Here is a 15,649-nt window from a genome sequence, read left to right as displayed (position 1 = left end):
CAGTAACAGACTATACACTTTTATGGTTTCATCATAAGAACATAATGGTGAAACTTTCATGGGGCAGACACAGATATTTGGTTTTGAAATATGTTATGTAGGTCAAGTAGTACTACAGAATGAGATGTAACAAATTTCAAAATGTGCTGCTATAAATCCATCCATGTGTTCATAAAAAAATTGAGCTATCAACTGCATAGGAGATGAATGCGCACATACAGTGTACTGTAAGCATGCATCTGTATTCTTGCTTGACTCAATATACACCTGTATATTGTACACTTGGTGCAACATATTATAGTGGGAAGCAAGCGTGTACGCACCAGATGTGGAGTGTATGATGAGTGTACTACTACAGATGCATGACTGTGGCTGCTATAAGCACTGCAAGGACAAGAAGAAGAATGGTGGTCCAGGACAGCTTAGGAAAGCATGCATCAAGAAAGTGTACACTGCAGTAAACAGTGCAAATTCACAACTGACTGCAGGGGCGGATCTAGGATTTATAAAAGGGGGGGCTAACTCAAGGTACTAATCTCTTGGGTAGAGGTGTGCAAAGCACACTTCCCAGCATGCTTTGCATGCTGGAACTAGGAGGGTCTGGAGGGTATGCCCCTTCAGGAAAATTTTTTAGAAATAGATGCTAAAATACTGCAATTTGGAGACATCTCCACATAAAATTCATAATATTTTCTGCCTGTAGATATTTTATATACTGCCTTTAGATTATAGGTATGGCTCTCTGAAGCATTTTGCTAATGGAAAAGTTTGGGTGGGTACAGACATCCAAGCACCCCTCTCACTATTGCACAACACTGCATGTTAGAATAATAATGTTCAAAGTGGAAAATTTTGAAATTTGAACAATACAAGATTGAATCTGAGAGCATTTTCAATGGAAATCGTGTACCTGAATTAAGTATTGCCATACATATTAACTACACAAGTAGATGAATGAAGCCCTTTAAACAGACCAATGAACTTCATGGTATGTATAGGTGCAGGAAGATTTGGAAAAATTCCATAACAGAACCAACTACATGTTTCCAGTGAATGTTCTATTAGAGTAGTTAGCTGACTGCTCTATTAGAGTATCTCGATCTCGTACACCTCCAATGCTGATCTGGGTCCTTGTTACATAAACTTTAGCATAAATCCACTGATAATACCTTGGAAAGATGTTTATAAGGTGGTTTTATGAGTATTTGTATTATTAGTGATCATATAATTATGCTAAGACAAAATTTCATTATAATGCTCAGCATATTGATCAAGTAAAACCTAAATATGGAGGGGGGGGGGGCTTCAGCCCCCAAAGCCCCCCCCCCCCTGGATCCACCCCTGGACTGTACTTCAAGAAACATCGTAAGCTTGCAATGGTTTAACAAGATGTCCATAATGTCACATATACTCAAGGACATACAAATGCTACCTGCAGTAACAAGTGCAACAACATCATGTTCATTGTTCTTGAACTCAGGTATGTAATAGTTGAAGCTATGTGTGATTGACACCATTTTTTAAAATAGATCCATGCACAGCTAATTCCTCGCCAAAGATGTCCATTGCACAATATTACCAGGTACGTGTAAATGTTGCAGCAATAATATCAATTACTGATTGTATAGGGAATAGCAACAGGCACACTCAACAAGTTACCAACAGCCAACATAGCCGATGATCCAATCCCCTGACAATTTCTCCATCTCTTTAACACTTGCAGTGGTAACTTTAGTGCAGCAGCTCTCTTCCTCAAACGACAAGGAAGAAAAATTGAGAATGTGTTGGGAGATGGGAACTGTCTGTTCTGCTCCTTTGCCTTTACTGTACACGAAAACCAAGATATGCATGCGAAGACCAGAGAAGACATCACACAGTTTATCAAGCAACACAAACACATGTTTCAACCATACGTATTTAACACAATACAGGAACATTGACAGACATCTACACAACATGGCAAAGCCTGGTACATGGGGCACACAGGTTGAATTATTAGGGGCAGCAACACCGCCAATCTAAAAGTGATCTAGCGTATATTAAAGAATATGCGGGCTGAACCCAAACCCTACCTCTAACTGGATTTATACTGAACCCAAACCCTAACCCTAACTTTGGACTACTGATCGTGAGAAATCATTCTTTAGATAGTAGAGGGCGCTTTAGCGCCCTCTACTATCTTGAAACCTCGTGATACCAATTGTGGTATATATACGTGCAGGGGCGCCCGCGGGCATGAAGCGTTGTGAAATTAGTGTAAACCCTCTAGAGCCTTGCAGGGTGTAACTAATCACTGGACTGGACTACTGGACTGGAACACTGGACTGGACTACTGGACTGACATATTTTTGGTTTTTACACATTCTGAGGTTGGTTTTATTGAGTTTTGCTAGCCAAGGGCCTTCAGAGAACTTTCAGTCTGCTACTAAAATGATGAGTGTGAGGAGTGGAGTAAGCAAAAACCTACTTCTAGTGATTTCATCTCTATTTATTATGTTCTTCTACAGTACATATACCTATACTCCTTATCAGTATGCTGCAGGGAATGTGCTAGTTATGGCTAATCAACAATAACGTCTTGGAGATAGTAGCAAGCTTGTAAATTTGGTCACATATTGTAGTAGTACACCAACCAGCACATGTAAGAACTGATCATGATAGCAGAAAATACCTACAGTTGTACAATGAGTTTGTATATTACATGTATGAACGAACTTAGCTACAGTAGTCTTAGGAAGGATAGGTTGTGTCCCATGGGTCTGAGCTATTTAGTTTAAGGCTACGGGTGTATCATAGGTAGTACAAATATAGTAAAATGATTTTTGGTTAGCTATTGCTAGATATTACAATCTCCAAAACACAATACTAAGAAGTGTATAAATGCTGTAGAGCATAACAAGTAGTGAGAAGTCAGTTTTTGCTTACTCCACTCCTCATACTCATCATTTTAGTAGCAGACTGCAAGTTTTCTGAAGGTCCTTAGCTAGCAAGACTCAATAAACCAACCTCAGAATGTGTAAAAACCAAAAATATGTCAGTCCAGTAGTCCAGTCCAGTGTTCCAGTCCAGTAGTCCAGTCCAGTGATTAGTTACACCCAGCCTTGCACACGAAATTCAAAAAGCATGCACGATCATGAAAGCATCGATCCACGCCTTCATTATACTTCTTCCGGTCTGGTCCGTAAAATAGACCTGCTATTAGACCAAGACCTAAATAGACCAAGCTAGGTGTTTAGCAGTGCTAAACACCTAGCTTGCTAAGCAGGAACTTCCGGTCCGACGGTCCGGTCTGGGCGGTCTGGTCCGGTCCGTACAATAGACACCCCCCCATATGGTACGTTAACTGATCATAAATGGTTGCCTGCGAACTTCGGTAAACTAAATAATATTTTGAAAGGTTGTCACTGGCAATGAGGCTTAGGGATAGCTTAACGGAATGCTTGTATCGAGGCTTGTGCATCTGTTTTCTTCTCGGCGGAGGGGCAGTAGTTCTGCTGATGGTCTCGTATTCTCATCGTGATCGTGGTCGTGAGTACGTGCCGAGGAACTTGCCATTGCGGTCTATAAACAGTCAAGTTAGTTATTTTGTCATAAACTAGATGGTGTATATGTTCTATCTACTTAGTTAATAGCAGCCCGGTCTTCACCAGACATCCTATCCAATGTGTACATCTCTGTCAAAACTACTCCTAAGTACTATGATAGTAGACTGAGTATTTTAAAGAAAACATGGTTCCAGAAGGTGGATAAAGAAAAGGTAATGCCTATATAATTGGTAAAGCAGATAAAAAGAAAACAACAACATTAGGCTCCTATTCGGTGATTATTAGTTTCTCATCCAGCTTTTCTAATTATTATGGTGCGGGCGGGGAGGGTATTACCATTATGCCATTATTTTATAATATTAACACACTGATGTACAGACCTTGTCCAAATTGTCTTTCTTTCTTACTACAAACATTTCCTTCACCACTTTTCGTGATCGCCAACTGTTTTTCGACACTCAACTGAAAGCCTGCTTTGATGAAGTCGATAGAGCACGATTGCAACTGGCACTACAGCAATTTGCTAAGGAAAACAACAGTTCCCTGGCGATATATAACGCATTGTAGCGTTCATCAATAAAAAATTATAACAGTTTGGTATTACGTGTTCTTCTGAGCATGCACAGAGTAAATAATGGCTTACTGTGCAGTAGCTTAAGAAGGATGCGGGCGGTGGATGAGAAACTAATAACCACCAAATAGGGGCCTTATTATGTGACCCAATTTTGGAAAACCATCCTTTTTGGCACATTGGTTAATTTTCTCTTTTGTAGCTAAAATGAGTTACTGGGTGTTTATCTATCTTGTGTCAAAATTTCAGCTTGATATCTTGAAGGGTTCCAGAGATATGGTCAATTCACTGTCTAATACGTTTACAAAGTAACTTTTCCTGCATTGAATTCTGTGAGTGATTAAGCATGACAAATTGTGACAAATCACTTTGTTTACAAATAATTCCATTCCTACTGTCTAAAAATATTATAAAGAGACTTCTGATAGTTAAATCAAGTGTTACAATGGTGGATCCAGGATGTCCCAAATGCCCCCCCCCCCCCCCCCCCCCCACCTTGTGGTGGAGCCAGCCATACTTCTGATTAAAGTAGCTAGCTACTAAAATTTATGTCACTTCAAGATCAGTTTATAAACTCATCAAAATATGCACATTATAATAGCATTTATTACAAATCCACTTGAAACCAAAGCAAACCAAAGATAGCTTTGAAATTGTTACCAGCATCTTTGTGTGTACTAAGCGTAATAATTGTCGTGTTGCTGTTGTTTAAGACATTCAGAGCCTTTAAACAGCTTTTAAGACTTCACAACCACCTGAAAAAATCAAAATGGCAAAATTAACAGTGAGACACTACTAAGAGGTGATTATTTGCTGCTTCAAAAATGCAGCAACTAATAAGAGAATCTGGCTCTCCCAAACCATCTACAACTTGGCCTGTTTGTGCCCCTCCCCTTGCCAACTCCTGGATCCGTCCCTGTGTTACTGGTCCTTTTCTTCAATTAAATTCTATGTATCATTGTCTAAGACTTATTCTAGCACCTGAACAAATCACCCCATTTGTAAGTTAACTGGTGTCCCACGTATGGTGAAATCACTACATGGTCTGATAAAATCATCCATATCTCCTACCAGAAAGAAGCTTTGGGTGTGAAATTTCACAGGAAGAAGGCTTAATAGTTGTTTTATCCAAATCGGTCAAAAAAAATTAATTTAAAATAATTGCTGAAATTTTCAATTGAGTTTTCCTGCAAATTTTGCATGTGCCCAAAAGGATGGTTTTCCAAAATTGGGTCACATATAGAGTCAAGCTTGTATAGAGTAATAAATCAATTAGCTACCGAACGATTCTTTTTCGGGACATCTGCAGTTGCCAAACGAATGAACCGCTGAGTTTGATTTTTGCAGCATAGGAAGGCCTAGCCTAGACTATTTTACATACCAAATATCAGCCCGATTGATTTAAGTAGATAGGAATGCGAGGCTATAATAGCTGCATGTCCGGATAAACCAATAGCTAACAGGAGGAATTAATCAATTATCTGGATAGTGGCTCATAACTCCGCAACCACAGGCCTGATTTCCATCAGCCTCCAGGGCATGTAAGTAACATCAGTCTTTGGCTGTATGCTGACAAAAGTTTGGAGTCTTATAGCTATGCTTTAGTTGGCAAATACAGTTCGCTAAATTCGATCAACGTGTTTTGTTTACTATATATATAACTATATACTATATTTCCGGACATCCCTTATCTTGCTGGGGTGTTTCAGCCAGTTGAAGAGTTGACAAGATCTCCAAAGCTACCCAATCAATACAAATACCTACCATATGTATAGTACAATGTGTATATGGTACAAGTATTTACACTGATTAAGTGGCTTTGGAGGTCTTGTCAATTCGTCAGCTGGCTGGAATACAAAAAAAAACTTTAAGATAAGGGGTGCTCGGGAATAGCAGTAAATACTTTAGCATACTGTATCTGCCAACAGCATAACTAAGATTCCAAATTTTTATCAGCATACAACTGAAGACTGCATGCATGATGTTACATGCTCTGGAGTTTGGTAAAAATCGGGCCTTTGGTTGCGGTGTTACGGGCCACTGTCCGGATAATTATTTATTGGATGTAAGAGTACCTAAATAAAATTGAAACAAAGATAACATAACTAGATCTATAACTAAAACAAAAATTACCCTAATACATACAGTGGGACCTCGTTTATCCAAACCCGCTGGGACCAAGCCCTGCTCATAACTTTGGATAATCTGTAACTTTGAATCATCCATTAGAGCATGCATAAATGCAGTCACTTATTCACTATATACCTGTTAAATGATGGTTAACACTGCAATAAGAGCACTTAGCACTTCAATACAAGTAGGTTACCCCACTGTATGCTAGGTTTGGTTTGTGGTCACCACCAAGCTATCAACAAATTAACCAATGATTACCACCAAACCATCATCAACCCATCTAATTACATGCCAAATGTCTTTGAATGGCTGCCCTCCAGCTGGCAAGCCAATAACTGCCTTCAATTATTAGTCACATGCAGTACTTCAGACCCGTTCGGTTAACTGAGTGTCCGGATGTTTGGGGTCTGGATAAACAAGGTCCTACTGTAACTACAACTAAAACAAAAATTAATTACCCTTAATTACAAGTACAATTATGAGAGGGGCTTAGAGAAGGGAAAATCAGTGTCACTCGCACTGCAAAATCCAGTATCTCAGTATCATGCATGTTCAGTATTGGGACCACTACTCTTCTTGTGCTATCTTTCCCAAATATATAAAGTTCAGCATAAGATTATTATGCAGATGATGCATTAATATATCGGAAAAAATCCCTCTAAAGCAGATCAGGATATCTATGCTACTTCAATGGGCATCTACTTAAATGACATTTAATGCACTAAAGAGTGTGTGCTTGAGGATTACAAACAAACTATCCCCTCTTATTTACTCCTACTACATGAACAGTACACCCATACAGCAGGCTGATCATGCCAAATATCTTGGAGTGTCTATAGATAAAAATCTAAATAATTATAAGCACACAAGACAAGTTGTATGTAAGGCAAACAGAGTGAGAGGGTTCCTTCAGCGTAATCTTAAGACGTGCTCACCAGATGGTTAAAGCATCATGCTACTTGATGCTTGTTCGCCCAATATTAGAATATGCCTGTGTAGCCTGGTCACCATACCACAAATCTAATGTACAAGCAATAGTGGTACAAAGACATGCTGCCAGATATACATTAAAAAAGTTTGATAGGTATGCAAGTAGATCGGAAATGATTGGTATACTTGAAAGTCCCACTTTAGAAAGCAGACGCAACACCTTGAGAACTTTATGATGTATAAAACTTGGTAGGATGTACGTACTGATACAATTCTGTTGCCATCAACATTACAGCTAAGAGGACATACTGAGAAACTTCAACAGCTACCCTGTAGAGTGAATGCATATATATGCCTATTACTTTTTTCCACAAGCGATCAAATTATGAAATACTTTACCCCAGTATACCTGATAAGATCACCAGATTTACAAACTTTCAAAGAGAGACATTATAATCTACATTAATTATACCATTTACTTATCACACTTATACACATGTACGACAATACTCATACCTGAGTTCGTACATCAATGGAAAATAAATAAAACGCTTATGTCGAAGCTTGTGCATCTGTTTTCTTCTTGGTGGAGGGGCAGTAGTTCTGCTGATGATCTTGTATTCTAATCGTGATCGTGGTTGTGAGTACGTATTGAGGAACTTGCCATTGCAGTACGTTCAGTCTATAGAGTAACTTACCAAATATCGGATGGACTCCAAAATACTCAAGCTACAACAGGAATTTTTTTAACAACTTAGTTATATGTCTCTAGATAGTTCAAGGCTGTGGGGCCCCGCAAAGTCATTTCCGATTAATTGGTATAATCCAGAAAAGAGATCGATTCATGGACACCCACAGTTCACAAATCACACTCACATCCAATCAACAGTTTTATATCTTCACTTTGTAGAACAACTCATCTATTTTCTAAATATCCCCAGTTTATTTAATCATATCCTTTAAATCACAAATTACAAATCAAATAAAATGAGATGTCACTGGAGTACTAATCACATTATGAATTTAAGTGTACGGAAGTATACGGTGTTTTTTAAAGTATACGGTACACATTTCCCGTAAACTTATTGCAAACAACGTATACTTGATCAAGTTTCCATTTATGGTAAGATTATTACTCCAATGATGTCTCATTTTATTTGATTTGTAATTCGTGATTAAAAGAATTTGATTAAACAAACTGGGGATATTTAGAAACTAGAGTGGCTGTGGTAATTAAGAACCACTTAAGTTAAAAGCGCCACTATCACCTAATATAGTGACCCCAATATTTCATACTACTTGTAGGGAAAGGTGTAACCATATGCTACATTATCCTAAAATTTCAAAAAATTACTTACTATGTATTGGGCGTTTGATCTTTTCACTGAAGCCATGTAAGTGTTGGTATTACGAGTCATATGGAGGTGTTTAATTATGAGTCACTATGTTCATAAGGTTATCATTTCATGTCAAATTATGGACCAGGAACATTGTAATACATCACTGTATAATCACGTGTCCAGGGTGAATCCATCCGATATTAGGTAAATTCCTCTAGCTGTTTGGCTACTTGATTTTAGTAGGTAGAGGTCTAATATTGAATAATCAGTGCCTGAATTTATTAATTTTTTTGTTAGTAATAACTATTGCTATTAAATACAATTAACAATTATATAATGGAGGTAAAACACAATAGCTTGATCAGCTATCCCACCTGTTGCAGAGAAAACAAGAGGAGTAAAAGTGCCATGCTCAACCTCACGAATTCGAGCTTCATAAGCATGCTTCTTCACATTTTTGTGATGATGATTAATGGACCTTGGAGCAGAGGAGCAGTCAGTAGGTGCATGAGGATTGAACACTTTAACATCAACATAAGACCATTCATAGCAACATCTAAACGTGCCCCATCTTCTGTGTTTAGGGTGGCATGATCGAAATGTTCCCCAGAAAGAGGCTGTAAGGTTGGTTCAACCTGCACTTCATGGCACACCTCTGTCAGCAAAGTAGTTGTTAGATCACGTATTTTATTGTGTCTAATAGTTTGAAAGCCACCTTTAGGGAAAAAAAAGCATGTTCAACAGAAAACCTGGCCCCACAAGGGCAATGACTAGGAAGTCTAACAGGATCCCAGCCATACCGGAGAGCAATAGTATCATGAAAAGCTGTCTTGTGAAGAGTAAACCCATGTTCCTGCACAGGAAGTACAGTAAGCCAATTGGAAGCACCCCGTTCAGAAGCCAATTAACTCTAAAGCTCTCTTCAAACTTGGTGGTGCTTGATCCAATAAAGCATTCTTAGTAGAGGTCATCACAACAGACTTTGAACGTTGAACAGCAGATCTCAGTGATAACTGGGTACTTTGAACATCAGCTGAACATACGCCTGTTTGGGACGAAAGAAGTGACTGTAAAGGTCCAGTGACTTTGGTGGAAGCATCATACTCAACAGATGACAACTGAACAGGATTAGTAATTCCCAAACCACCAAGTCTTGCAGGGAGGGTGAGCAAGTTCCTCTCCAAGTCTCCTGGCGGTGATCGCTCAGTTACAGCAGGAATAAATATGTTACAGATACAAACTTGTAAAGGTTTATAGCAGCTGCTAATATCAGGGATGGTCCTAGCAATAAAAAGCCATTTGCTAATGAAGCCATGCGTAAATGCAGAATAGGCAGCATGTGGTTGTAACCTGGCAATAGCAGACAGAAGGGTCAGCTCCTCAATCCATAAATTTACTTTCTGAGAAACATAGTCAGCAATGTAGGAGGTAGTTCCAACTGCAGCCCCCAAGTAAGGCCTACCCTCAGCAGTAATATTAACATTGATGCCACCAAACACTTGAAGTGCCAGCTCCAAATACTGTGGCTTCACCACCAACCATGTCTTCTTAGCATTTGACGAAGGAAATGCAACACAAATACGATGAAGGAAATACATTGCATGCATTGTGATACAAATTGTGATATATTGTGCCATTGTGATACAAATACGACGAAGAAATGTCAATGGAATAAAGAGAATTGTGGACGATATTTTGTAGCTATGGTAGGTACAAGTCAGTGCAAGAAATCTGTCAGTTTATTATGGGTTGGAAGTATCCTTATGTGTGGCACGTGATGCTGCAGTCTCACAATCGATATATGCATCATAGCTAGAGACTAGTATGGAGTGATTGTAGACTGATGCAGCGGCATAGGGAGGGAGGGGGGGGGGGGGATTCCAGGGGGTTCAGGAACCCCCCTGTAAAATTTAGACATCTGCAAGCAGGATTGTAACATACCATTTAGTGTAAAATGAGTGAGTAATATAGCAGCACAACAATTGATAAAGCTTGCATTCAGGGAAGGATTTACAGAGGAAACATGAACCTTCTTCAAAAAGATCGATATACTCTAATAGAGCAGTCAGGTGTACTCTAATAGAACATGCATGTAATTATCCATATGAAGTTTTTCAGACATTCTAACATTAAATGCAAAACTGAGCATGATTTTATATATAGCTTTGGTGTGCAGTGTTTAAAGATATAGAACTTCAGTAATTTATCACTTGTATTGTGCAATATGAATTCATGCTATGCATATTTGTATAGTTATAATGTTTTGATTGTAAGTCATGACATTTGTATCAGTGGATTTATGGTTCCTATACCAGTGAGATAACTATCACTTAAAGATTACTATATGTGTCTCTATGTGCTATGCTGTCTGTTTCCACTAGGTAGTTTTATCTATACTAGCTTCATCTCAGAGGCACTTATATACGTTATAATTAATGTACTTTTTTTGCATAAAATATATCAATTTGCTGAGTTTTGATTCATTAACATATTGAAAATCTTTCAGCAGCTGGGGGCCCCAGACTCCTGCTTCTGGTAACTCAATATTGCTGTTGGAACTCCCCTTCAAAAAATCCTGGCTACGCCCCTGTTTGATGAATGAATGTATGAACCCACACAGGTTGTTCACTGGACTAGGTGTACAGGTAAATGAATGGGCTTGCCCGGGCATCATGTTTGGGCTAGACATGCCCTTTGTATGGCTGTAATATAAAACAGAATTTCAGGGGCAGATGCTGCAGGATTTGAAGGCTTGAAAACAGCCTAAAATTTAGGCTAAAAACATGAAAAATGCTTTAAAAAAAATTAACAATGCAATTCTATACTTCAACTTTTCCCCAAGATTTTTTTAAAACTTATTTTTCAGCAGGGGGGCCATGCTCCCCTTAGAATCGCCTATGGTATTGTGTCACATCAAGAGTTCATAATATTTGTATGGGGGAGAGTGTCTAACTGCCAGTATATGGCCTGTAAAAATACACTGCTACAAATTCACTTTTGATCATATGTACACCTCTAGCTGATTCTATTGATGACAAAGAACTGCATGTTGATAGGTGATGATTGGCATTGATAAGGCCAAGCCTTTCTTCTAAGAGAAGCCTGGTGCATTACTTGAAGTAGTGCCTTTGCTAAATACTGTGTATCGGGTTTTTCTCGCAGACCAATTAACTTGCGAAAATAAAAGCATGTGACACTTAATCTCACGAGGTGACAAATTCACAACATTAAATCCCACGCGATAATTTATTACTCATTGTAATAAGTGTTCGTGTGCCAGACAGAAAGCAGTGAAATTTAGTCATGATTATCGTGTTTCTTTGTATCTATGCTTGTATCCATGATGAATTGATGCAGGTGCTCAAGAGCATATTCACTATTAATAAGCATGTTATCTCTCATTTTTTACCGTGCGGTCATATATATATGTGACTGGATTTGTGAAAAGGGGTCTTCCACACACATCCAAATCTATGAACTTGAGAGACCATAATTTAATGTTCAATTAACGTATAAACCTGACATTTTCTCCATTCATTAAGCTATGTTGATACTCACTACTGACCACTTTTCAAGTTAATAATGTTTTCCAATCTCAAGTTATTAATTTTCAAAGTTGGTATATAAATTGGATATGTGTGGAAGACCCAATCCGGTCACATATAGTGAGGGATGCATTTGTGGATAACTATTTATATTGACTGAGAGTATCAATAGGCATTTTAGGTTGATAGTTTTCCCAAAATTGTTTAAATTGTTTTGTGCTTAAGTCTAATAGATACATTCAGTAGCAAAGGATTGGTGATATTGATAGCAATACTGTCCTGATATTTCTGGCTATCCTCCAGCTCTGTGTTTATTATTTAGGAAATACAGCAAAAGGGAGCTAGTGGAACACAAGACAAAGACGAGTGCTTTATCACTCCGAGATATCTCCTGTGCGCTGTATTTTCGTGTACACAAGCATAGGCACTAGGCAGTGCATTAAGGGATATAATGTTACGCTTTATAATATGCTAGCTTTATACTGAGTTGTCTTCTTAATTTGGAGCGTTCATCTCAGGTACTCAAACTGCTTCGGCTTTCAGCCATCAGACAGACTATCAGTTATCATTGTTCATATACAATTTATTACTAGTCATATAGTGGTCGGTTGTTTAGCAATTTACAGTATGCACTGTTTTTGTATACATCTTTTTGTACTTGTTTAATGTACTGTATCCTCCACATACTGTATTTTCCAAACTGTACTGTATATACACTGTATGGACACAGCACAATTCACTTCAGCATTTGATCCTCCCACACAAACTTTATAAGTCCAAAGCATGAAACTTAGTTAGTTTTGTGTCAGTGTTAAGTTCTCTAGTGAACAATGTATTTGTTGGTTTTGTTCTTATAGTTCACAATAGTTTCAGACCACTTTAATGAAAGTTTTGTTGATCTGAAATTGTTTGAAGAAGAGGTAATCAAAGAAGGTATAGCATGTCTGCCTATGTATTTTACTTATATGTTAGATGTATTTCCTCTTTGTTTAGGATTTCATCTTGTTACAACAAAATGCCAAGTAGAACATCATCGGTATGTGCTTATACATTATACTAGTATATCTTTGAAATGAAGTAGGGATCCAAGCAATAAAAAGTAGTGAAATAAGAGATGAACAATGATATTACAACATAGCTTGGTCGGAAAGCTCTACATTGGCATGTTATAACAATGATTTTGTTCAATACCAAAGTAGGGATTTTCCCACTGAGCTATGCTGTAATACTGTCATTCATTATTGCTTGGATCCCTACTTCATCTTTAAATTAAATTTTTAATGTACTAGTTTTTTGTTATAGCATACAGCTATACACTTGTGAATGTTCTATTAGGGTGACTGCTGTATTAGAGTATCTTGAGTCAGCCTTTCAGGTGTTTCACTATTTTCTTTTTCGTTGTGCTAGCAATACCAATAATAACAAGGGTTGTGTCATCATTCAAGTAAATGGATTGTTAAGAGGTGTGGTCTCGGTGCTCGATCATTATTTAATTAACCAAGATCACATTACTAGGTAGGGTATTGAACCTATCATGAAGTTACTGGTATCTACCGTGCATAAGCACTTGCGACATTTAAACTTTTAGTATGCTGCTCAAGGAAAGTGTTCAGTGATAGGGAAAATGAACATCTCAATATGGTTCATTGCACGAAGAAAGACGAAGACTGAGGATAAAAGGGAAGATAAGACACAGAGGGCACACACTTGTCGGAACCACAAAAGGCACATCCCACTGGTTAGTTTCTTATTGTGGCATAAAATGGTGGCCAACTGTGGTCAGGCAGGCAGGATGGTAGGCAGATGAAATTCGAGTTTTGGTAATTTTTTAAATCCTATATCCAATCGACTGTGTTTTCTTGTTTTTAATGCTGTATTTGATGTTAGATGGCTAATATTATTCTGTAGAGGTGATATTCATCATGTAAGATGTTTCTAGAATGATTTTAGAGGTGGAATTTTAGGTGGCGCATGTCATTTTTGGGAAATCCCTACTTAAACAGTACTACTTTACTGTTTGATACAGAGCTAATAAACCACATCGCTGGTGGTGGATTGAGCTTTTGGGCATATTTTCCCCTACACTTAGAAACTTTGTACTTAAGATACCTGCCTAACTATAGTATGGTCTAGCTGTGTTGTTTACTATAAGGCCATCATTATTTTATTCCTTGTTTCCCGTCACCGCCCGCATCAATTTTTAGGTAGCCACACTAAATTTTAATTATTTGATTATTGATCACGTGAATGCACTATTTAGTATGGAGGGAAGCACAAAATGACTGAGCTGTTAAGGTACACAGCAAAAATAGTGTTCCAATACTACCTATTCTAACTCCGTCTTTATTCAGTATTGGAACAACTATTTTAAAAAACTCCCTATAACAAGACAAAACGAAATCCATATATGACTCTAATGTTATTCACTGTTGGGGGCTGTGGTCTGTTTTTGTTTGAGCCAAGGTAGAATTTTTGGACTATTAGTTCCAACACCTAAACATAGATGGAATAAATACAGTCAGTATTTGTGTATGAATCATGCTGTGTAAATACTTATATACATAGCAGTATGGTTGGAGTCCCTCCACTACTGTTGAACAGGCTGCATAATCTTGCACCTTTCAAGATCGAGATACTCTAATAGAGCAGTCATGTAGCAGTCAACTGTATAATTAATAATCAATAATCACCTCCTGAACGCATCAGTTTTTGCTGCTCAATATAATAATGATGGCCTAAATGAAAACTGGCAAAGCCAAACAAAATTATCTTACTGATAGTTTAGTTTATGGACAAGACAGGAGTTATTGGCATTGATATATACACCAATGTCATGGTTTGGTGCTGTTGCTAAAACTTGAGCTTGTTGCATGTGAGTGTTGTAATGATGACATTATAATGTAATATCTAGGGACCCATGTGCATCTTGTAAACACAATTCTATTAGTAGTGCCAGCATGTAGCTAGCAGCTATATTATAGCTAGCTATGTTGCTGGGCTAAGGCTACATGTGCACTGTCGTGTATTTATCAGATGAATTTTGAAATACATTGTGAGTGTGCCTTGTGTATTTCCAGCTAAATTTTGAATAACCAATTTGTGTGAGACATAGTATTGGTCATAATTGTATGATACCATGAGGCATTAGCAATCTAAAAGGTTTGAGTGGATGTCTTCCAAGAAAAAATTAAATTAAATCAAACATGAGGGCATTTACATATGGGTCCATTTTGAAACAAGCATCTTTCTTATAGATTGAGGATATTACAGCTTGTTGTGCATGTTATTTTGAAATTACAATTTCTAAGATTGAATCGTGTGTGCTATCAAACAATACAGTACATTGGAACCTCTCTCATCCAGACAGTCTGGAACATAGTACTGTGTATCTCAGAAATGTCTGTAGCTAAAACATGTATGCTAATATGCTAAAGTAACTGTTTTAAATGCTATTATTGCAAGCTATATGGTTTATTGAGTAGAGGGGAAGAGCATTCAGGGTCACTCTCCTGGACTGTAAAAATGTTTTATCACCTAGCAACCAAGTGGTAGTTATAAGTAGTAGAATAAACAAGCCACCTAACA

The 15,649-nt window shown here is 37.8% G+C and overlaps 1 protein-coding gene across 2 annotated transcripts in view; it reads left to right on the top strand.

Moving 5' to 3' along the window:
- The first annotated feature begins 3,331 nt into the window (after window positions 1-3,331).
- LOC136268151 (beta-1,3-N-acetylglucosaminyltransferase radical fringe-like) overlaps window positions 3,332-15,649 on the top strand; it is a 27,769-nt gene continuing 15,451 nt past the window's right edge. For both annotated transcript variants that reach the window (XM_066063402.1, XM_066063403.1), the window contains exons 1-4: window positions 3,332-3,575; window positions 3,626-3,757; window positions 12,922-12,997; window positions 13,058-13,100. In XM_066063402.1, coding sequence (XP_065919474.1) covers window positions 3,411-3,575; window positions 3,626-3,757; window positions 12,922-12,997; window positions 13,058-13,100 — 416 coding nt within the window. In that variant the 5' untranslated portion in view covers window positions 3,332-3,410. The remainder of the gene's footprint in view (window positions 3,576-3,625; window positions 3,758-12,921; window positions 12,998-13,057; window positions 13,101-15,649) is intronic.

This window comes from Dysidea avara, chromosome 10 (genome assembly GCF_963678975.1).
Source record: "Dysidea avara chromosome 10, odDysAvar1.4, whole genome shotgun sequence".
NCBI lineage: Eukaryota > Metazoa > Porifera > Demospongiae > Dictyoceratida > Dysideidae > Dysidea > Dysidea avara.
Note: the sequence above shows the minus strand (reverse complement) of the source record. Positions and strands in the feature narration are given on the sequence as shown.